This window comes from Toxorhynchites rutilus, chromosome 2, assembly GCF_029784135.1.
Source record: "Toxorhynchites rutilus septentrionalis strain SRP chromosome 2, ASM2978413v1, whole genome shotgun sequence".
NCBI lineage: Eukaryota > Metazoa > Arthropoda > Insecta > Diptera > Culicidae > Toxorhynchites > Toxorhynchites rutilus.
In genome coordinates, this window is record NC_073745.1 from 211,988,422 (window position 1) to 212,012,684 (window position 24,263).

The 24,263-nt window shown below is 37.7% G+C and overlaps 2 protein-coding genes across 2 annotated transcripts; one reads left to right on the plus strand and one right to left on the minus strand.

Moving 5' to 3' along the window:
- On the plus strand, positions 1 to 2,900 carry LOC129768034 (myrosinase 1-like). Its single transcript, XM_055769399.1, has 5 exons — positions 1 to 130; positions 189 to 378; positions 440 to 917; positions 969 to 1,063; positions 1,117 to 2,900. Exons 1-5 carry the CDS (start codon positions 90 to 92, stop codon positions 1,897 to 1,899), a joined length of 1,587 nt encoding a protein of 528 aa, XP_055625374.1. The 5' UTR covers positions 1 to 89; the 3' UTR covers positions 1,900 to 2,900.
- On the minus strand, positions 1,952 to 23,798 carry LOC129768033 (myrosinase 1-like). Its single transcript, XM_055769398.1, has 6 exons — positions 23,362 to 23,798; positions 13,866 to 14,097; positions 13,228 to 13,800; positions 12,852 to 13,163; positions 2,392 to 2,630; positions 1,952 to 2,327 (listed from the first exon to the last, which is right to left on the minus strand). Exons 1-6 carry the CDS (start codon positions 23,445 to 23,447, stop codon positions 2,084 to 2,086), a joined length of 1,686 nt encoding a protein of 561 aa, XP_055625373.1. The 5' UTR covers positions 23,448 to 23,798; the 3' UTR covers positions 1,952 to 2,083.
- Between the last annotated feature and the right edge of the window lie 465 nt (positions 23,799 to 24,263).

Genomic DNA, 24,263 nt, shown 5'->3' on the forward strand with positions numbered 1-24,263 from the left:
TTCCCATATCAGTTTGATTGTTCAGCGAAGCTGATGAGGCAAATTATATCGCGCACGGCGCACACTTGAAAGAGTAGCATTTCTCGAGAATGTCGTATTTCTTGTTGATAATTTTGCTACCATTAACTAGGTGAGATATTTCGATATTTGTGATTGACGAAAATAATTCTAATTACTGTGCCCTTTAGTTCCGTCGAAGGACAGAAAGAATTTCCAGATAATTTCAAGTTTGGTGTCTCGTCATCTGCCTATCAGATCGAAGGAGCGTGGTCGGAGGATGGCAAGGGGGAATCTATCTGGGATCATCTTGTGCACAATCATCCGGAGAAGATTCGCGACCGATCGAACGGTGATGTAGCTTGCGACAGTTATCATCTCGTTAATATCCGGAGAGCGTTCAAAATTATAAAATAAAATGAAGTTAACGTAACATTTTCAGTGGCATCGTGATGTGGAAATGTTAAAGGAACTGGGTGTTGACACCTACCGCTTTTCGATCGCTTGGACGAGAATCATGCCCACGGGTATTGGCAATCAGGTGAACCCTAAGGGCGTTGAATACTATAACAGTCTCATCAACGCTCTGCTGGCGAACAACATTACACCGTATGTGGTTCTGTATCACTGGGATCTTCCCCAACGGCTACAAGAGATGGGAGGTTGGATCAATAGAGATACCATCGGGCGCTTCAAAGAATATGCAAGATTTGCATTTGAGACGTTCGGAGATCGAGTTAAGTGGTGGACGACATTCAATGAACCGGTTCAGATATGTAGAGAATCGTATGAACAGGATGCGATGGCCCCTGGATATGATTTCCCGGGCATACCATGTTATCTTTGCGCCCATAATTTGCTGCTGGCTCATGCAGAAACGGTGCAGCTCTATCGTCTTCATTACCAATCGAGTCAAGGGGGTAGGTTTGTTATTTTTTTCACTATCGATGATAACCGATTTCTCCCGAAAGGTAAGATTGGGATTTCTTTGAGTTCGGCTTGGGCGCAGCCTAGAAGTGATTCAGCTGACGATCGCGAAGCATCTGAAATGAACTTACAATTCATCGTAAGCTTCATAGTTGTTATTGTGATTCAGTTTGAAATGTATGTCGTTTCTAGATTGGCTGGTTTGCCCATCCTATCTTCTCTACCAACGGGAACTATCCACAAATCATGATTGATAGGATCGGAAACTTTAGCGCCCAGCAAGGCTTTGCAAAGTCCCGCTTGCCTACATTTAGCGCAGATGAAATACGCCAAATTAAGGAATCATCGGATTTCCTCGGGTTTAACACTTACACATCTTACATGGTACATAAACTGGACGAACAAAATGCGAACATATTTCCCCAACCATCATTTAATCATGATAGTGGAGTGGTAGAATATCCAAATACGAGTTGGCCCGAAACAGCTTCCAGTTGGTTCCGAGTACACCCCAAGGGCATCTACAACTTGTTAACATGGATCCGCAGGGAGTATGACAATCCGGATGTGTTCGTCACCGAGAATGGATACAGTGATCATGGTGACATGAGGGACACAAATCGGGTCGAGTATTTCAAAAAATACATGGACGCAGTATTGGACGCTGTTGGGGAGGGATGCAACGTCAAAGGTTATTTCGCATGGAGTTTGATGGACAATTTTGAATGGCGCGGAGGTATCGTAGAACGGTTTGGTTTATATTACGTCGATTTTAATCACCCAAATAGGACTCGAACCCGGAAGTCATCGGCCAAATTCTACGCGGATGTTATCAAAAAACGTAAAATAGATATGGAATTGATGCCTGAGCCGGATGATTATACACCATACTCAGCTGCTGAAGCAGTGTCTACGCGTGTGAAACCGGTGATTATAGCGGCGATGATTGTTTACTTATATAAATTAATCTACTGAAAGTTATCAATTCTCAATAGATTTCGGATATCATCAAATCGGTGACAAATTTCATCTTAAAATTGACTTTATTTTTAACTAGATCTAGCTCATCCAACGACGACTATTTACACTCGCATGACACACAAAATTCATACACCTCAACGAAATGTTGAGAATTGCACACCAAACATTGTTCCTATTCCTAGCTACTGTAGACTACTTTTAGCACAATACTCAATGTTACAAGCAGTAGGTATATCACAGGAACCTTAATACTACTATGTGATCGATAGGAAATTGCCTCAATTATGACATCAGCTTCTGGCCGGTAGCTCCAATCAATACGATGGGTTCTAACGATGTTGGCATATACTTTGGCCGATGCCTTTGGCGTACGCGTTCGGTTTGGACTGCTGAAGTCTACGTGGAACAATCCGAACTTCTCCCTAGAGAACAAATAAATGTTTTCATGACCAAAATGTCTAGTTTAAAGCAGCATTCAACACTCACGTAAATCCAGCCTTCCACTCGTAGCTGTCCATCAAGCTCCACGCGACGTACATCTGAATGTTGCACCCGTCTTCTATCGCATCCAGAACTGCCTCCAGGTAGGAGTTGAAGAAATCGATTCGCTTCACATCGTTGGTGCCACCGCGATCGCTTACTCCATTTTCCGTAACGTAAATCGGCGGATTATTGTACTCCTTGCGTATCCAATTCAGCAGCTTATTCATCCCCTTGGGCACAACCTGACAGAATGATAAACATAAAACAATTAATAATTACAAGCAGTCCAGCACTCGAACACCATTCCACTTGTGGAACAAGGTCATTCGATTGATTCAAATCGCCGTAACGCCTTTTTTCAGCTCTCGGTTGGCAGTGGAATTAAACGCATTAATAATCAAGCAGGTTTGGCAAGATAGGACCCGTCCAGAATGGCAAATCAATGATGATGTTAGAATAACCATGATATGTATGACGATCTTGAGAATAAAAAATGCCGTTGCACTTGAGAACTGTCGTGAAGAGAACGATTAAACACATTGATGGAACAATTGCGTCTCGGATCTGTAGGGGCAGTCCGATAACAGGAATAGATATAAGAGAAACACTGCTTTTAGGTACATGAGACATCACAAAAAAAAATTCTGGAAAAAAATCGTACGCGAGACTCATACTTTTTATTTTGTGTTGCGATGAAAATGTAAAAAATCATAAGATGTTCACATCTACATAATGAATACAGACTATTTAAAGAATAAAAAAAACAGCAAGTGTGATAAGATATACACGATTTCTGTAACATCAATAACCCGTAGTTATTTAAGTTAGGAAGCAATTTTTATTGTTTTCTCCATTGCTCTTAGTAGCATAATGATGGAGGATTGTGTATACTGTTATCACGCTATGGGCGCGAGAAAATCTATTTTTTGCTTTTGTTCCTCGCTTCCTATTGGTAGAATAATATAAACATGTAATGAGTATACCAGTGAATCAATAGTTGAAAACGCATGATGGCTTGTTCTGGCCGTAAATTAGGTATAACTCTGTAAAGACGATTTCCTCGATTTTTGTCCATCGCAAACTATCTCATAGTCACCCGCAGATGAAGAAAAATGTATGAGGATGTGTCTAGGATACTATCGAATGACGTAGGACCACGAAGTTATTTTATTCAATCAGCTTGTTTATCACTGCTGATATGATTTTAGACTCCATCACCACCATTATTTCACATTTCCAATAAAGAAAACATTAAAACCGCTTAAAGGTAATCATTTCAATCTACATTTGTCAACGCATAGAAAGCAATGTGTGCATGTGATGCAAAAATATGCGAGCGTTTCCCACCAGGCGGCAAGAAACCCGAAGCTTTGTACCATTTCATCTCAGCATGTGTGATGATCTCATTTCATCTCTGGGATTGGGTTCGAAGTTGCGAACACAATATCATCACAATTTCATTCATAACGCAACACACTATAGACACTCCTTAGTGATGTTGTTCACTCGCTGGCAAGATCAAGACTGATTAATAGAGGAGAGAGTGATGAGTTATAGAGACTTTTGCAGATTTTTCGCCTTTAGTCTTGAAAAAAGCCAATTTGGAAAACTTATCCTGAAGTATCGGTTTCGACAAAAGTCATTTAGGACGCCAATGCTCCCACCACTGACAGGTTGGTATCTGGATGATTTCCAAATCGTAATTGGCCTATTGATATTCTTGGGCTCTTTTCCGGCTGAACGTAATGGTATGATGATCACTTCATTCGGAAGATAAAATGTCTACGCGTTATTTGCGTGTTAATTATTGACCCAAGAACTTCAATCGCTTAAAAATTGCTTCGAAAAAAGGTTATTGAAATCACACAAATCTGTATATAAGCTGCCGGCTCGGAAATCCATTAGAAGTTTAAAAGCTTCTTAATACAAACAAGGAAGGAAGGAAATCAATTTATCTCGCTCGCGTAAACAATATGCTCTTCTCTCCCAATCCTATTTCTCTTCTGCAGCTGGACCGATCGGAGCCTTCAGCTAAAAACGAGGTACTGATGACAAACCTAGACGACCTGTATTTGATCCATCTCAAGAAAAAATCGACTGGCCTCATGAAATTAATAGAAATAATGTTAATGAAATATTCTTCCGTCAACGGAGCATGTGGACAGTCGCGATTGGAGTTTTACATTCTGTAAAATATACACCGGAAATTGGTAATTTTAAATATTCCCGCAGAACATTGTTCATTTTTAATTGTCAGTGATCTTAATATTAATTTTGAGCGCGATCTGTCATTTACTTTGTTTACATCGTCATTAAGAACAAGTTAACTTTTTTTTGCCCGATGATTTTTTAATGTGGATAATTATTTTGGTCAAAAATATTGTGGGAAATTTCATCTTGCAAATAAAATTTCTTGTGTCGAACCTTGAAAAAGCGCCAAAATCCTCTCACGAAATATTTAGATTGATATTCTTGGATATTTTGATTAGAAAAATCGCAGCACGACTAGTGCCAAAAGAGTTTATTTTTTTCAAAAACTTCATCGCAATCAAGTGACTGAAGACACACTTGAACGATCAATTTCTGATCCCACATTCATTCAACGCAGAATTACTGGCAACGAGACATATGAGGGAGACTTTTCCCTATTTCCGAAATTCAAATTACATACAAACGAATTCGCTGCGTGAACTGAAAGCAATTGCAGAATATTGCTATAAAAAGCGTTTCGATCACTGGATTGTTTGTTGGAAAAAGTGTCTCAGAAGGAGCCTATTTTGAAGGCAATAAAATAAATTTAGATGATATATAAAGCATTTTCATGAAAAACTCAAATTCTTGGTATGTATTTGACAGACCGTGCGTCCGGGAATGTCTGGAGAAATGGAATGCGTCCGGGAATGTCTGGAAATTGGAATCCAATGCAGGAAAAATATGGTTCGGAATGTGGGTTCATCCACTGGATTACTTTATCTGTGTTATCTTGCAGGCTAAGGCCCGTGCCAAAATGTACCAGAATGTTATCGCCCTGAAGCAAGTAAACTTCGATATAACGTACATTTCACTTTCAAAATTGTACGTTGTATCGAATTGTACGTTATATCGAAGCATAATAAAGTACTCACAAACGTAAGGACCGTATCGTTAATTATGGGTACGCTCAAAACACAGCTTTATTTCAAATATTGCATTTATTTTTCAGTTCTGATATCAAAATATTGTATCTTATGAATGAAAGAAAGGAGTAACAGTAAAAAATAATCAAGATTCTGATTTTCGCGCCAATGATCGCACCTGCTTCTTGATGTCCCTCATTAGGTTCTGGACAACCGTCTCATCGACTTGTTTGCTCACATTTATCCAATCCTTTTTGAACTGCTCAAGGTCATCGGCTGCCTTGTCCTTCTTCCGCAGTCGTCCCTTCATCAAAGCCCAAAATTTTTCAATAGGTCTTATTTGCGGACAATTTGGAGGATTCATCTCCTTTTCCACAAAATCGACATTATTCTCGCGATACCAATCCAAGGTCAAACGTGCATAGTGGCATGATGCCAAATCAGGCCAAAATAGTGTCGGACCAGTGTGCTTTCGGATGAGCGGTAACACACGCTTTTGGAGACATTCTTTCCGGTAAATTTCACCATTCATATTCCCGAGAGTGAAGAAAGGAGATGATTTCATGCCACATTGACAAACAGCTTGCCAAACCAGCACTTTCTTACCGAATTTTTCGCAAAAAATTGACTTCTCCGCGTTCGGGACATCTGTTCCTTGCTTTACAGTGTAAAACTGTGCCCCAGGAAGAGTTTTGTAGTCCAGTTTGACGTAGGTTTCATCATCCATGACGATGCACAGTTCGCGTTTGCTTAAAATCCCATCGTAAAGCTTACGGGCACGGGTTTTCACGGAACTTGCCTGAATTTGGCTGCGTTTGGGACATTTTTGCTTTCTATATGCCTTCAGTGAGTTACGTTCTTTGGCACGTTGAACCATACCGATTGATGTTCCACACTTTTTTGCGCAATCCCGTATCGATAATTCCTTTTTTCTTTCAAATTGCCTGCAAATCTTTTTATCCAAGTTTGGCTTGGATGGCCCAGGTTTTCTGCCGCGACCGGGTAGATCCTTCAATGTATTATACATACCAAATCGCTTGATAGCGTTTTGGACCGCATGGACGCTTACTCCTTCCGCCTTCGCCAATTTTCTCATTGATATTCCTGTTTCGGAGCAGTATCTGGTCACAATGGATTTTCGTTTTTCTTCTGTTAGCCCTCTCATGATTGCACTTTTAGGAAAAAACGATCTTTTAACAATGCTAACTGAACGCTAACTGTGTCAACAACAGGAGAAAAATAAACAGCTGTCAAAACAAGCTATAGTCTTTTTCAGACGGAGACTCTAAGGCGTACCCATAAATAACGATACGGTCCTTAGTCTATAATACATTATTGTGTTGCTGTTTTAGTAAAGTTAATGAACAACTTCAATCAGCAGACGAAGCCAGCCTTTCTCATGATGTTTCCCTTCGTACTGCTGATTGAAGCTTGATTCATTTAGAATCCGGATTCACAAAACCAGCTGTATTTCGGGATTGATTGAAGGTACAAAACTTGTTTTAGCATCACAATACAGATAATTCATTGTTCTATCAGGAAAAAAAATATTGAAAATTTTTTTCCTGTACACTTTGGAAATGCGTACGTTATATCGAGGTAAAATGTACGTTATATCGAAGTTTCCCTGTATATATATATATATATATATATATATATATATATATATATATATATATATATATATATATATATATATATATATATATATATATATATATATATATATATATATATATATACAATAGTCCTGCGGTATTTCCGCGAGGTGTCGTTGTAAGCGCGTAGTTCTAGTTGTATTCATTGTATCAAGTCATACTATAGCTTGTTGGAAAGGTATTTTTGCGCGCTATAATATAGTCCTTGACAGTGTTTTGTTTGGTTAAGTCGTTCGTGAGTTATAGTGTCACAAATATGGAGCAAAATAAAGAGAAAATCCGACATATTTTACAGTACTACTATGACAAAAGCAAAAATGCATCTCAAGCTGCCAATAAAATTTGTGCAGTTTATGGACCCGATACAGTTTCCATTTTCACCGCACAACGATGGTTTCAACGTTTTCGTTCTGGTGTAGACGTCGTCGAAGATGCGCCACGCTCCGGAAGGCCTGTCGACGAAAATTGCGACAAAATCGGTGAATTAGCCGAGAAAGACCGGCATAGTAGCAGCCGTAGCATCGGCCAAGAGCTGGGGATAAGTCATCAAACCTTTATTAACCATTTGAAGAAGCTTGGATTCACAAAGAAGCTCGATGTATGGGTGCCACACACGTTGACGCAAAAAAACATCTTTGACCGTATCGACGCATGTGAATCGCTGCTGAATCGCAACAAAATCGACCCGTTTCTGAAGTGGATGGTGACTGGCGATGAAAAGTGGGTCACTTACGACAACGTGAAGCGCAAACGGTCGTGGTCGAAGCCCGCTGAAGCGGCTCAGACGGTGGCCAAGCCCTCATTAACGGCCAGGAAGGTTCTGCTGTGTGTTTGGTGGGATTGTCAAGGAATAATCTATTATGAGCTGCTTCCCTATGGCCAAACGCTCAATTCGGACCTGTACTGCCAACAACTGGACCGCTTGAAGGTAGCACTCATGAAGAAGAGGCCATCTTTGATAAACAGAGGCTGCATTGTCTTCCATCAGGACAACGCCAAAACAGGTGACTACTATATATATATATATATATATATATATATATATATATATATATATATATATATATATATATATATTATATTTTTGATTCATTCCCTTAAAGTGAAAAAACACCTTTCTCATATAAAAAAAATATTTTTTCCAGAATCTTTCAGGCGGTTATATTTCACGAAAAAAATCCTTCTACGCATATGTTAGAATTTCAACGATGACAGACTTATAGAACTATTTCTTTGTTTCGGATTCTGTTGGCTCAAACTGACTCTACATTGAAAAGTATGCATGTAATCCGATTTTGTTGCTTTCATTTGAAAGATGAGAAAATTTAGTACAGGATATAGTAGTGGAACATCTAATTTAGTGGATTAAACATTTTTGAAGTGGAAAATTTAAAAGTTTTTTTTTATTTGTAATTATTAATTTTATCCTAAAAATTCATACTAAACTTGATTGTTTCTATCAATAAAATTAATGCTCTCTAACCTCTCTACAATTTGTTCTTTGACCCCCAACTTCTATCTCTCTTAATTTCGCTGCAATATCGATATAAACAATTCCTGATGAAGATTCAATCAAAATCTTCAAAAATCGCGATTTTTAACCCACTGTACTTATAAAAGCCACTTAAATTTCACCTTAATGCTGAAAGGTTAATTTTTTTTCTTGAAATTATTCATATTTGAATTATAAAAAAAAACTACACTAGGTTAACAAAGAAAATATTGATTAAGTATGTTACTCAAACTGAATTGTAACGATCACGCAGGAACTGTTCAATCACAAAGAAATGTTCGAATAGTTTCACAGGAACATTTTCAGTTGATTTCAATATTCCGGACATATTCTTCAGGTTTGATTAAACGTTCGAATTAACATCTCAATAGAACTACTATCTTCAGCGTTTTTCTCAGGTTTTTCAACACTTTCCAGTATATCGGTATCTGGCATCAGATCACAGCAAATCACGTTTTGGTCCTTTTTGCACTAATTATTAAAAGACATTGAGCAATCGAACGGTATTGTACCGTCGACATCAGCAAGATCACGACGCATTAATTATGCCAGCGGAATATCACTCCCGTCCATGTTGGTTGTGCTTTGAAATTAGGAATTCCCAGTTTCTGGACAAATTCTCAAGCCATATCCCGAAGAATAGAAGAGGGGTAAATTATTCTGTCTAGCTTGACAAGACAAAAATTCATTGACCGCTCCAGCTTCTCGATTCTGAGCAACCTTATATGCTTTTGGTCTAGATACAATTTTCCATTCCGATTCCGTTTTTACTTTAGTTTGAGTAGTGTTGATACCGCACTTTGTGCAATACTGAAATTATTTGCAGCTTCAGACCCCTTCCGTCCATATTTTTCGACCTGCTCGATGATGCTTAAACCTTGCGCAATGGTTAGCGTTTTGATTGTTCGCTTGAAAGGTTTCTCGTGGTTTTCCATACTTGAAAAGAAATTTTTTGATGACACGAACACTCCGTCTTCACTTTCAAGGACAATTGAAATCTAACGCACAAAAACATGTACGCGAAAATCAATCGAGTTAGGGAGGTGAAAATCCATGGAAAAATGAATCAAAACACATCGAGTAAGAGAGGCATCGATTTAGGGAGGTATCGTGTTATGGAGAGAAGAATGCTTGTAAAATCGAAGGTACCATAAAATCCATCGAGTTAGGGAATATATATATATATATATATATATATATATATATATATATATATATATATATATATATATATATATATATATATATATATATATATATATATATATATATATATATATATATATATATATATATATATATATATATATATATATATATATATTTAAAAAAAATACTTTTTGGTCAGCAAAATTCTTGGTATTTTTTCGTGAAAATTTAAATAATTTCCTACATTTCATCCTTCGACAAGAATTTTGTAGGTATCATAGTTTTTAAGTTATAAATTTTTGTACAAAATTAAGAAAACAATTTGGCTTTTTCCAAAAATTAGTCTAATTATTTTTCGAATATTCCAAGTATGCAAAGTTGCTTAAATGACCCATGTCTTTACACCCACAACGTTTCACTAATATCTGAGATGGTGCTGCCAACTCCTAAGACGAGTTGGCATGAAATTCGTCATGCCCGTCTCACCCCCATTTCCCCTATATAGTATATAGCATAAGCCGTTTATCCCACAGAATTTACACACAAAAGACATACATTATTACTTCTGGGCTGTCCATACAAAACTGCCATTTATTCAAGAAACTGTAAAAGATAGAAAGATTACGTCTTCGATAAAGATCCATATTCTATATCTTGACAATAAACAAAATTGGGATTAGTTGTAATTTTTTCAAGGAAAATATGAAAAAGTAGTTGTTAGAAAAACTTCCTGTAGAAGTGTCAATCTTCCGACATATGGGTGACTTGTTGGAAATTGCAAGGATTATTCATATTCTTTCAGAATTAAGAAAAAACATTTTTAGAAAAAAATAATTGCAATTTTTAAAATATTTTTTTTAGTGTAATTTAAAAAATATTTTATTGGTGGTTTGTATGACAATTTCTAAATTCCCTTGACGAGAACTTTACAGGTATTATAGTTTTTAAATCAGAACTTAAAAAAAACCTGCAAATTTTAAAATGCCATAAAAATGTTCTTTTTCGTTTGCCCAGTATCAAATTTTTACCAGATATTGAAGACAATAAAGGCTTTATTGCGTCAAAAATTTAGATTTTCTAAAAATGTAATTTTTGAGATATTTCATTTTGAAACCCTATTTTCAATTTTTTTCGGTAAAAAAAATTCTTTTTACAGTGTGGACTTCTTCCAGAAAAAAAAATTATGACTATACCGAACAAGTTGGCAAAGTTTTAGCTAAATCAAAAATATGTAATTGTAAAATTCTTCGAAAATTCCTGTTGATTGGTGGAATACCTCATATGCGAAATTCGTTTGAGAGATAGAGAGGAAAAGAGAAAGAGAGAGAGCGAGAGAGAGAGAAGAAAGAGAGAGAAAGAGCAAGCGCACAAACCTTCTTTTTTGATTCAATAAGACATTGTCCCTCGTATAACACCTTGACTTGTTTTTAAGTGTTGTACCCTTAGAAAAATCCTCGGTCGAAAACTACTAAATACATTTGGTAATGCAAAATTAGTAGAATGTACAAATTTTTTGTACATATTGTCAACAAACCCGCATCCCTACCAGAGATTAGTATATTTTACTCGATAACATTAGTAAGCTTGGATATTGTCATATCTGAAAATTGGTTAGAAAAGCGCGTATTAACCATTTTCATTGTTCCTATAAGGCAATACGGAGGTATAATAAGGATATAATTCTGATACGTGCATTTTCGGCGAGAAAATGTAGCCGATATTGGGCTTCCGAATCATTGTTCTGCTTGACATATGTGTTTATTAGTACGGTCGAAAATGACTATAGATTGGTAGTATTTACCAAAAAATTCGTTATATTTACTAATTATTTCTCTCAGTGTAGTAATACAAGGTAAATAAAATTTACTCACTCACAGCTGGCAGATAATTTATGTATAATATTGTGCCCATTTCTCATCACACTTAGGCACAGCGTGAATGAACATACTCGTATCAATCGAAACGTTGTTTATGTGAATGCTATATGCAAATTATCGATTCTAACCCCAAGCCATTATTGCTGTATGTTGATTCAAAGTAATGTTCCCAATAACATGACAGACAAATTAATTTGTTTATGAGTTTTATTAATACGAAAAAGTACGTGTTCAAAACGATTGAATGAAACCAGTCCAACCGAGTAGGAAGAAAAAAAGTGTCAAGTTTGCACGTGGGCTAAACATATTACATCTATTCGTTGGCGTGATGGGTGGGTGGGATCAAAGCAATAGAATCTAACAAGAGCAAACATCGAGAACGCAAAGTCAATCCATAGTAAAACTTCTTTAGGATTCTAGGCAGGAATCGGTTTCCTGAAGCGATATGACGCTCTTAGACGCTTACTTCTGAAAGCTAATTTGGTTACAACAATGATGATTGACATTCAATTTTCTCTGAAAAAATCCCTAAAACTTCGACCCAAGATGATTTGCGTACTGTCACAAAGTAGATAACATAGTTTAACGGGTGACCGGAATAAATCGCCACAGTAAACAACTGCAACAGAAACAACCGCTTAGAAAAAGTGTAGTAGGCTAGAAATATTTGGCGCGGGAAAAACATCATGTGCCTCACATTTCTATTATAAATTTATTCTCTTGTTCTCGTTTTTCGAAATTTATTCTGAGGACAATGTAATGGGGACGAAGTCCCCATTTGGCGAGGATAAGGAATCGAGGCGGCCCATGCCGCCAAGATGACGCAATCCGAGTCCACCGCCGACCCGCCGTCGGAAGCGGCGGTGTCTCGCACGCAAACCTGGGATCCACTGATTGCCCGGTTAGTTTGAAACATAGGATACGATCCTTTAGCAATGTCCGACCGAGCTCTAGCGAGCGTCGGACGGTATACGTCTGCCCGGGGCGTTACGTTTGCCTGGGGCGATACGTTTGCCCGGTTAATTCTTGTTTTGAAATACAATACCGCGCCACAATATTTATAGCCTACTACACATTTTATAAGCGGTGGTTTCTGTTGCAGTCGTTTTCTGTGGCGATTTATTCCGGGAACCAGTTTAACGATACTTACATGCAACCATTCCGAACCACTGGTCGGCCAGCTAGGATCATACGATTCCACCACGCCCATGTCGTGATTGAACGATGGCACCGGGAATCCTACTGTATTATTTCTGTCGTTCTTTCTTACCAGCACCGATGTGTACGAATTGATGCCGAAGAAATCCGAAGTCCCCTTGATCATCTGTATTTCTTCCGGGGTAAAAGTAGGCAATCTGGATTTGGAGTATCCCTGCTGCTTACTGAGCGCAGCTACCCGATCGATCATAACCTGTGGGTAGTCGCCTTTCTCGGAGAAAATCGGATGGGCAAACCACCCAACCTGTAGGAAACGATACCGGTAATACCCTCGAGAAAAGAAAAGCACTGGTAGACTAGTTACTTACATAAAACTGCAGACTAGTTTCCGAGGCGGCACGATCTTCATCGCTATTGGACATCGGTTCAGGATACGATATGTCGGTCGTGATCCCAATGCTACCATGCTGTCTAGGTTGATATCGCCTTCGGTACATGTGCACAACCTCCGCGTGTGCTTTGAGCAGATTGTGTCCGCACATATAACTGGGGATTCCAGGGAAGTCCATTGCCGGTGCCATAAAATCGATACCGTACGCCTGTTCGCAGACGTGCCAAGGCTCGTTAAATGTCGTCCATATTTGAACCCGATCTCCAAACTGTTCGAACGCAACCTGCGCATAGTCTTTGAAATAGCTGATCAGCGCCGGATTCGTCCATCCTCCCAATTCCTGCAATCGCTGAGGAAGATCCCAGTGGTACAGTGTAACCATAGGAGTGATGTTGTACCGAAGTAGTTCATCAATCAGTCCACTGTAGTAACGGATACCGTTTTTGTTAACGCTATTCACGAATCCACTGGGTAAAATTCGCGGCCAGGAAAGTGAAAACCGATAAATATCGACGCCAAGCTCCCGTACCATTTCGACGTCTCGTCTCCACTGCAAACGAAATAAGAAGGTTGGTTAGGTAACATTACAACTAAACATTAATTACTATTCCTTACGTTATGATAACTATCGCTGGTGATGTCTCCATTGCTTCTATCCTGTATCTTCTCTGGATGCTCGTGCGTCATTCGATCCCAGATGGATTCGCCTTTGCCACCCTCGTTCCATCCACCCTCAATTTGGTAAGCGGAAGAGCCAACCCCAAATCGGAAGTCCGCTGGAAATCGTCGCGTAATTTGACCATTTGCTCCTCCGAACATCGTTGCCGACAGAGCGAACAAAATTAATCTGGAAGATAAACAATCACTCGTTACAGCAACCCGTAGTTGTGCATTAATCATACGCATCTGATAGTGTCAATTAAAAATTATACTAAGTCAACAGATTTTAATGAATTGTTGACAACAGAGAACTGTTTCTGCTCCAGGCGTCACGCAAAAATCGGGATCGGGCGTTGGAAAAAAAATCAGTTTCCCCAGGTAATAGCTGGTGTGCCACCAGTTGAGTGTGATTAACCGGCAATTGTTATTACACCGGTTGTTGTTAATTTCCATACAAGTAAGAGATATTTATAAATCCGCCATCTGTCGTTGAAATATCTTGCTTACAGGTGCGGTTTTATTCACATAATTATTCCAAATATTCAGTATTCGACATGTTGAGTGAACTGGATCACTTTAATACTTGTTTTTTTTATAATTGATTTGATAAAATAAATTTTAATAATGTAATCAATCACGCGAGTTGCTTTTATGAAACGTAAAAATTCTACATACCATTCTATTTGTTTATTGATATCACACTTTAAATGCAGGAATTCCCATCGAAAACGTGTGTTCATGATTGTAGCGAGATCATTTCGTTTGATAAAAGACATTTTTTTTCGATTATACGCAAACGCATTGCAGCTGATCATCGTTAAAAAAAATCATTTACGGCTCTGATTGCAGTGTGATAAAATGTCCATTCATAAATCACAGCTATTAGCAAAATTTCGCAAAAGGTATATTGAACTGAGTGGATTTCGCAGGATTTCGAAAAGCAATTAGCACGAGAACGTGTTTGAGTCAAGCTTTGGTAAAGGGAATTATTATGGGGAGGAATTACGAGAACTGTATGATCACGAGTTTGAATCATTCGTGCTAAAATGGTTGTCGCTTTATCTTTTAGACAGAATGTTTTTAACACACGATGAACACAGGGGCAGGGTGTCATAACTGAAAATCATCAAACACATCGACGAAGTGTAAGAAATGTTGATCAATTACTGCCCACTGTTGCCAAATTTGGCACGTGAGGGGTTTCCACCTTTCCTCGCTTGTATTAAAGAGGCTTCAAACTTTGCAGTCGCTTCTAAAGAGGGTTATCGGGTAAGAAAAAATGGTTTGACATACCTCTCTCTTCTGGAAGAGGGAAGGATCCCATAAAAATATAAAACATATTTCAACCAACCATATTCCAATCAAACATGATAATTGCAAATTTTGGAAATACTCTGAAGGAAAACGGGAAAATTCAGAAAATTTAATTCCTAGTTGTGCTTCAATTACATCGTGATAAGCGATGCTAGTCCATTCGATGTTTACGCTAATGAAATTGATCTTTGTTCGGGAGTGGAAATGGGTTTTCTGGTAAAAAAAAACGCACTCTTTTTTCTTCTGTCTACATAAATCAAAATGGATCGCCAAATGTGTAGGTAAGCGCAGAACTCTAGGAAGGAATCGTCTGATTTGATGTATTTATTTTATCATATTTTCTGTATCAAACATGTATTCCATGTAACATGTTATTTGCAAGTGATTGAATAATCTTGAACGAGAATTGTATCTGAAAAAAATTATAATCCAATGACGAGTTTTGGCAGAAGTATGTACTACAAAATTTAATTGTAAAGCGTTAGTTAGAAGATCAATCAATGAAAAGTTCTGCGATTGGACCCACAAACGTTCGCTTGGTAAGAAAACGTGAATGTTTGAAAGTGTTCATAACAAAACATCTATTTAGGTCGGGACGAAGTTTGCCGGGTCAGCTAGTAGATAATATATATCGAGGGGGACACTCGTGTGAGACCATACTGAATCTGGTGTTATCAAAATGGAAAACTAGGGGTGTTTTATTTTTGTGTTATAACCGCAAGTTTGACGTAGGACTACTAATTTTATATCTTTACTATTTTCTTTATCCCTTGAATAGAATGATACACGTTGGTTGGCTATTATTGTTCTCGCAATGATATGGATATATTTCAACAGTACTTAGCTGCTCGTTTTAGATGGTACAATTCAAAAAAAATCATGTGTATAAAAGTCTCACATTTCTATTAGAAATTTATTTTCTCGTTTTCGGTTTTCGAAATTTATTCTGAGGACAATGTAATGGGGACGAAGTCTCCATCTAGGAAGCAGTGGTGTCTCGCACGCAAACCTGGGATCCACAGATTGCCCGGTTAGTTTGAAACATAGGATACAATCCTTTAGCAATGTCCGACCGTGCTATAGCGAGCGTCGGACGGCATACGTCTGCCCGGGTCGATACTTTTTAATTTTAATACCGCATCACAATATTCCTGGCCTACTACACTTTTTCTAAGTGATAGTTCCTGTTGCAGTCGTTTTCTCCTGCGCTCTATTCCGGGAACCGTCGAAACCAGAGAGTTTTTTTCGTTTTTGAGTTATGATTTTTCAAAGTTAACCAATGGATCGAAAAATATTTTTTTTCCTCTTTTTACATGGCCTCGGGACCAAGGGCGCCCAAATATTTTTTATATTTTTTCTTGAAAACTGAGTTTCAGAGAGGCGTTTTTTTTTTGTACTTGAGTTATGATTTTTCAAAGTTAACCAATGGTACAAAAAATAATTTTTTCCCCTTTTCCAAAATGACTTTTTTTTCAAATTCACAACTTTTGAACTACAGGGCCGATTCAGATGATCAATATACCATTTTGGAGCCAATGAAACGTTCTCTGGAAAAATGCATCGCTTGCGTTAAAGGTGGATTCTAGTTCCTCAGATGTAGTATAGTCGCACAGGAATTTTGAACGAAAACTGAAAACATGTTAACTTTGAAAAATCATAACTCATAAACGAAGTTCTGCTAGATTCGAGGCTCGCGTTTCGCGACAATATCGCATTCGTATCATCAAAAGCATCCAAAGCTCTTGGCTTCATGTTTCGTTCAACAAAATGCTTTAGGGATATATATTGCTTGAATGCTATATATTGTGCTCTAGTCCGCTCGGTTCTCGAATATGCAGGTGTTGTTTGGACACCATACTATCAGAATGGCATTTTACGTGTGGAGGACGTTCAGCGAAAGTTTGTTTATATAGTTTATAAGCATCATTGGGGTTATTATTGTACCCGTTGATATGAATATAGTAATAAATATAATAGAATAAAGACACCTCTCTGATATTCGGATATGTTATGTGAAAAAGCCTCAGCCTCCAAGAAAAAATATAAAAAATGTGGTGCCCTTGTTCCCGAAACCATGTAAACCATGAAGAACAAATACAATTAATATTAAGGAAAACAAAAGTGTAGTATTTTTCTGAACAAGAATTAACTTTAATTTGATATGTCGATCATCTGGATTGGTGCAGTTGTTCAAAAGTTATGATTTTTTTGTGGTGGAAAAAAGGGAAAAAAATAATTTTCGAGCCATCGGTTAATTTTGAAAAATCATAACTCAAGAACAAAAAATAACGTATCTCTGAATTTTGGATATTTCATGCAAAATAACCTTAGCTTTCAAGAAAATGACCATGTAAACTTTAAAAAACAAATACATTAAAAAATTATGAAAACTAAATCCATTTTTTGCAAGTATAACATTTTTTCAAAGAAGAATAGCCTTCAATTCGATATGTTGATCATCGGAATCGGTCTAGTACTTCAAAAGTTATGAATTTTTAAATAATCTTTTTTGGAAAAAAGGGGGAAAAAGTAGATTTCGAACCACCCATGGTCACCCTAATGAAAAATAGAAAAATACGGGTCTAATGTTTTGCATAAAAGAACAAAATTACCGCTTTTCACGAAAATCTGAGAACCAGTATATCGGTTTGGCATGGAATGGTTGTATATTAGGGTGCCAATGAAAATGGTCATCTCGAGTTTCAAAAAGTAACCCCAAAAAAAATGTTCACCACCTCGAAAAAACACCCTATGCCAAATATCAACTCAATCGGACTTAAGGGAGAGTGGCGCAAAGCGGTCATAGTTTGAGTTTTTTTGAAAATCGAAAAATCACCCAAGTGGAGAGTAAAGGAAATCGGGGTTTTCCAAAAAAACAAATTTTTGATGCCAAATGTCTTAAAATTGCATTTAACGTCGAGATCTAGTGTCATCTCGAAAAATTTTTTTTTGCCAAAAATCGACACTTTGGGTTTTTTTTCGGCATGCAAAACGAAAAGTATGGTTCAGGGTGATAATAAAAATAGTTATCTCGATTTTTCATTCTGAACTTGCTACGAAATGTTGATTTGAACAATAATATACCCTATTCAAAATATTAGCTCATTCGGACTTCATTTACTGGTGCCACAAACGTTAAAGTATAAGTTTTTTTTGTCCCAGAATGTTTTTTTGTCCCAGAGAAATTTTTGACAAAAAATTTTTTTTCGAGATGACACTAGATCTCGACGTTTCAGGCAATTTTAAGACATTTGGCATCAAATTTTTTTTTCGAAAACCCCGATTTCCTTTACTCTCCCCTTGGGTGATTTTTCGATTTTCAAAAAACTCAAACTTTGACCGCTTTGCGCCAATCTCCCTCAAGTCCGATTGAGTTGAAATTTGGCGAAGGGTGTTTTTTCGTGGTGGTGAACATTTTGTATAGGGCAACTTTTTGAAATTTTAGGGTCGATTTTTTCCCATACATCCATTGGCACCCTATTGTATATACAGGGTTTTCCATTTCGGGCTTCCGAAAGTATACAGCCCTGCGCTGACAACCGTTTGACATAGCTGTCAACCAAAGCGTCATATCGTTAGTTGAATGTCTGCCATTTTACAATATGGATCGTTTTAGCATCGCACAACGTGTTAATTTTGTTAAATTATACTATATAAATGATGAAAAACCGGCAAATGTTTTTTCGAGCATTACGGACGGATTTTGGTCGTCATGGACGGCCTTTAGAGCACACAATCGCTAATGTAGTGCGTAAAATAGAACAAACTAGATCCGTAGCGGATATTGTGAAACCTGTGCATCATCGTAATGTGCGTTCGGCCGAAAATATTGCTGCTGTTGCTGCCAGTGTGGAGGATGACCCGAATGTTTCGATTCCACGGCGTGCTCAGCAATTGGGCCTGTCAAACACATCATTGTGGCGAATTTTGCATTTGGACTTGCACCTACATCCATATAAAGTCCAACTGGTACAAACATTAGAACGTGGTGACCATGGAATGCGTCGGGCATACGTCGATTGGGTGAACGAACAACAGCAGCAAAATGCTGAATTTTCGCATCAAATTTTCTTTAGCGATGAGGCACATTTCGAGCTCGGTGGCTATGTGAACACCCAAAATTTCCGTATATAGGGCTCAGAAAATCCACACGAGATTTTGAGAGGCCATTGCATCCGCCAAAAGTCACTGTTTGGTGCGCATTATGGTCTGGTGGAGTCATCGGGCCGTATTTCTTTGAAAATGAAGACGGCGAGACGGTAACTGTGAATGGCGCTATGGCCGCATGTTAACCGATTTTTTTTTGCCACAAATTGAAGATATGGATACGGATGACATGTGGTTTCAGCAGGACGGCGCCACGTGCCACACAACACGACCGAACATGGCCATATTGCGAACGAAATTTGAGGGACGCATAATTTCGTGTTTTGGTGATGCTAATTGGCCGTCCAGATTATGCGATTTGAACCCGCTAGACTTTTTTTTGTGGGGTTATGCGAAAGACCGTGTCTATGCCAACTCTCCGCAAACTGTTGAACATTTAGAAGACAACATTCGTGAAGTTATGACCGAGATACCGCCCCATATGTGCCGAAAAGTCATCGAAAATTACCTGTTCCGGATCAAGGTGTGCGAGGAAGCCCTAGGTGGACATTTGAATGATGTTGTATTTCACACATAATGGCATAAACCAAACATTAATTTGGAATAAAAGTTTCATCGAAATTCCAATTCTAAGTGTGTTTTATTTCAATTTACTTTCGGAATTTAAAGTTGGGAAACCCTGTATAACTCAAGAACAGAAATGAATGCATCCCTGTTTATGTATTGTATTTATGTATTTTATGTTAAAAGTGTGATCTCTTCTAAGAATATCACCAGTTCCATCTGGACACAAAGGGCTATAAATAACTGATACTACTGAAATTTTAGCCTTAAAAAAACATTTGAACCATAGTTTCTCATTCTTCCTAATAAGTTGATCTACCTTCAAAACTTTTCAGTTGCTGTAGAGAAAATCGAAAATTGACACAAAATTTTTTTTAAATCTTCAGAAACGAAGAAATATGACCTAATTTTTTTTTTAAATTGTAGCTATTTACGAAAACTAATATACACATAAATGTAATTCCTCATATCGTTCTATCTTGAGACCACGGCTGCCACATATACAGAATATTCTGTATTTTACATATTTTTTATTTCAGATACAGAATCTGTATATACAGGTTACAGATTTTCAGCAAAAATACAGATTTTATAGTTTTTTTTATATTCAGTTTTGAATATTGAATTGGCTACAGGGCATACATAGATACCTTCGTTTATGAAAAAGTTGAACACAACGCAACATTGGAGGCAATTGTTAAGCGAAATCTTGAGCCACTTGAGGAGCTTAAACCATTCTTTTTGTTCCAAGTTGAGTATGACCCTAATCAATCCGTATATCGTATATTGACTCATTTGAACGATCTTATTACTAAACCGATTATGCTGTTCCTAAACTTTGTTTTACCACCCATCAATAAAGTCAATTGCACTATCTAATCAGAAAGTTCTCAATTTTGCGAACTTTATAATGAGGCAAGAATGTTATTGTTGATCATGTTGGACAACTTAAGTTTTGAGAGCTACGTGCAACGTTTCGCTGATGCTCACCTTGACGTGAAAGATTTTGATGACTTTATGAAGAAGCCTGAGGATGTTTACGTTGGCATCGAGAAGAAGAAGCTGAATAAGTATAGGATGCAGCTTGGAAGCTGACCTTCAATCCGCTTTGTTGTGACTTCTATATTGAATACATGAAACAGATTTCAAAACGGTTTGATTTCAGCGATCCAGTTATCAAAACTGCGGCCTTGGTAAACCCTCAAATTTTCGTCAAGCTGCCAAACCTTAATGATTTGATACGCCAATTTCCTCAATTCGCTGAAGCAGGTAATATGCAAGGCTTGGATAACGAATTCAGGCTATTCAAGACGAATCTATTAGGGCAAAAATTGAGTGACTCAGATTTACCTTGGTCCCAGCTGTTGGATGTCAAAAGGTGTGATGATCACAAAAAATCGAAATTGTTATTTTGTGGGTCGAAATATCGAATGTCTTGAACGGCAAGTAAGGCAAAAACAGCTTGGTACGGAACGTGTTAAACATTGTGGAACAAGTATAAAAATAATAAATCCCGAAGGAAAATATGGTTATGGAAACTGTTTTTGAAGCCAAATCTTATCATTTGAATCAAAATTAAACTTTGAATCAATCAAAACAGAAGCGGAATTCAGTAAAATCAAAACTGGAATGAGTTTTATAATTGGTCAAAATATTTTGAATTTTAATCTTACAACAATCTATAAACATAAATCGACGGTCTCAAACTAGTGAAACCAACCGAATCAAAATTCTAGTTCGAGACCGATCTTATTTTTGCGAAATATTATATTTGGATGCAAATATAATAATAAAATTATTATGATTAATAAAATGATAAATGAACAAAGTACACAAAAAATATAAGCTTATTTCAGCTAACTGCTTGCTATCGGAAAGAGAATCTAGAATTATCAATTAAATAACTATCAGCAGTGGTTCGATTGGTCGCTGTTTGCATATAGCAAGTGCACCACATTTTGGACTGTATGTACTGTTTTTGAAATAATGAATCAGTCAATAAGAAGAAATTGCAGTGCAATTAGCTATGTAATGTAATTGAAAATCAAACCTAAATTAGAAACTTAAAAATATATATTTCCTTCTTCGAATGCAGTCGATTTCAGAACACATGTATCTCAAGATCCCGATCCAATAACTAAAATTTTTGAGTGAGTTTGAACATAGTGAATGGTCACGGTTTCGACCCTTACGCTCAGCACATTGCTAAAAAGATGAAGATCACAGAGCATTTTTACTTTTTTATCTTTATTTTGATGTGAAAAACAAGGCTAAAAGAAAATTAGCAAAAACGTTAAATATATCATCAACAGCTAACATTGTTTGGTGAAACCCCCGCTCAAACTCTAAATTACAAATGGTGAAAGAATTGAATGTGACTCAAAAGAAAAAAACATTCTAGCGCCCGTTTGTATGAGACGCAAAGAATTCAGCAAGAAGGTCGAAGTCTAACACGCTATTGAACTTGAATCCAAATGAAGGATCGAACGTAATCCAGTGAACCTCTGCTCAATGAAGGCGTTTCCTGCCTTGCTTTGTAACAGAACATAAATATTATGGATTTATCTAAACAATCTCGAAGAAAGAATGCCAAAAGAATCAACATCAGACGCAAACTGAAAAGTTTTGTAATAAGACAAAACTCAGCGGCATCCACACAATACAAAGTCAATCATAGAAAGATCGCTATCAGCCGTCATTGATGCGTTCAAATCGAGCAGTGATGGGAGAATGGCCGTAACACAAGTAGAGACACGACTAATTAGTTCAGCACCAGGATAAACCTCGACTATTCGACCAAATTTGCTTCTTCCGATTGTCACAATCTCATAAGTTCCGATCGTGATAATTCAGAAAGAATGCAAAATTTATCGATTTCGTTATGCTTCAAGTTTTGTCCAGTTTTAATGTTTTTCCTACCGTTCCCATCCAGACTTATGGGGAATAGCTTGAGCATAAAATCACACCTTCCTCAAATAACTGTGTTAATAAGTGTTTTTCGTTTTTAAAAACCCACAATCCATAGGTGTAGGTATCGTGTGATGATGAATACGATAACGAGATTGCACATATCTTATCACGCATCATCACCAAATAGGTCAACGTGATGATACGCACAGTCTCTCAATCTGACCTCTTGTAACCGAAATTTTCAACTGACGAATTATCTAATTCCTGTAGTTGTGGACTGAATACAAACAGCGTGCCATTCATTGATTGTTTCCGACTAATGTTCAAGTTCATTCACTATTGCCCGGTCAGCCACACTAAGTCACACCGTAGCGCAATTCCAACCGCGCATACAAATCATAGCGTGTCCGATAGTTTTTTTTTTGCAATTGTAGGCCACAGAAGCGCATTTTAATACAAAAAAAGTACGAAATGGTGTTATGTTTAACGAATAATCCTCTCTCTCACTCAAAGCTCGAGCTCTACGAAGTTCAATGCGATCTCGTTCGTCACTTACATCACATGGCAAGCTGTCACCGCTTTTGAAGTCACTCGACGCCTTATCGAGCCGCGTCTCCGCGGGCAATCCATCGAACCATTCATGATGCACAACACTTCTCAGCCGTCAAATATCTTGTTATACTATATGGTAATTTTATTGCTCCGATTTGTGACGCTCTGGAATTTCACATGAACTTGAAAACTCCACACATGTAACCAACGATTAATTCACTATGAAGATCACTATCAATCATTCGAATCACAGATCCGCAGAGGAAAAAAAAATCCGCCACTCGGAGGCTACCGAATCTTTTTCACATCAACAAACTCTGCGGCGCACGATTCACGCGCTGAAGGCTTCGGTTTGGCGCGATTTGCTGCACAGCTTCTCCACAACGCGAGGCGGGCAAACACCTGTGCAGCCTAATGGATACGAGAGTAAACTAAGCGCCGCTGTCGTTTACGTGGAGTTATTTATATGTGAGCCCAATCGAGAGAATAGCGAAAAAACAGCCATTTATCCACCCAACGAATGCTGCGGCTGCTCTTGCGGTGAACTATCGTTTAGACTGGATCAAAAGCTTGCTGGAGAGTGAAAAATATCCCTGATCGAATGCGTGCGATCTGCAGTGAACTAGTTATAGGGGAAGTTCCGTTCCCTTATTCGCTCTCGTTGTCGCGAACGAGACGAGAACGGAAATAACAGGCGTTCTGGGATCAAAAATGATACTTTGGGAAAACCCAAACCTTTGACAGGTTTATACTACATTGTAAACTAGACGCGATAATAAATAATAATTAATAGCGATAAAAACAATAATTTCCCAGGAATGTGCATACTATGAACATAAATAAAGCATAGTTCATCTTAAATCTGGACGCATTCAAACAGGTCTATCTCGAGGCTATGTGAACGAA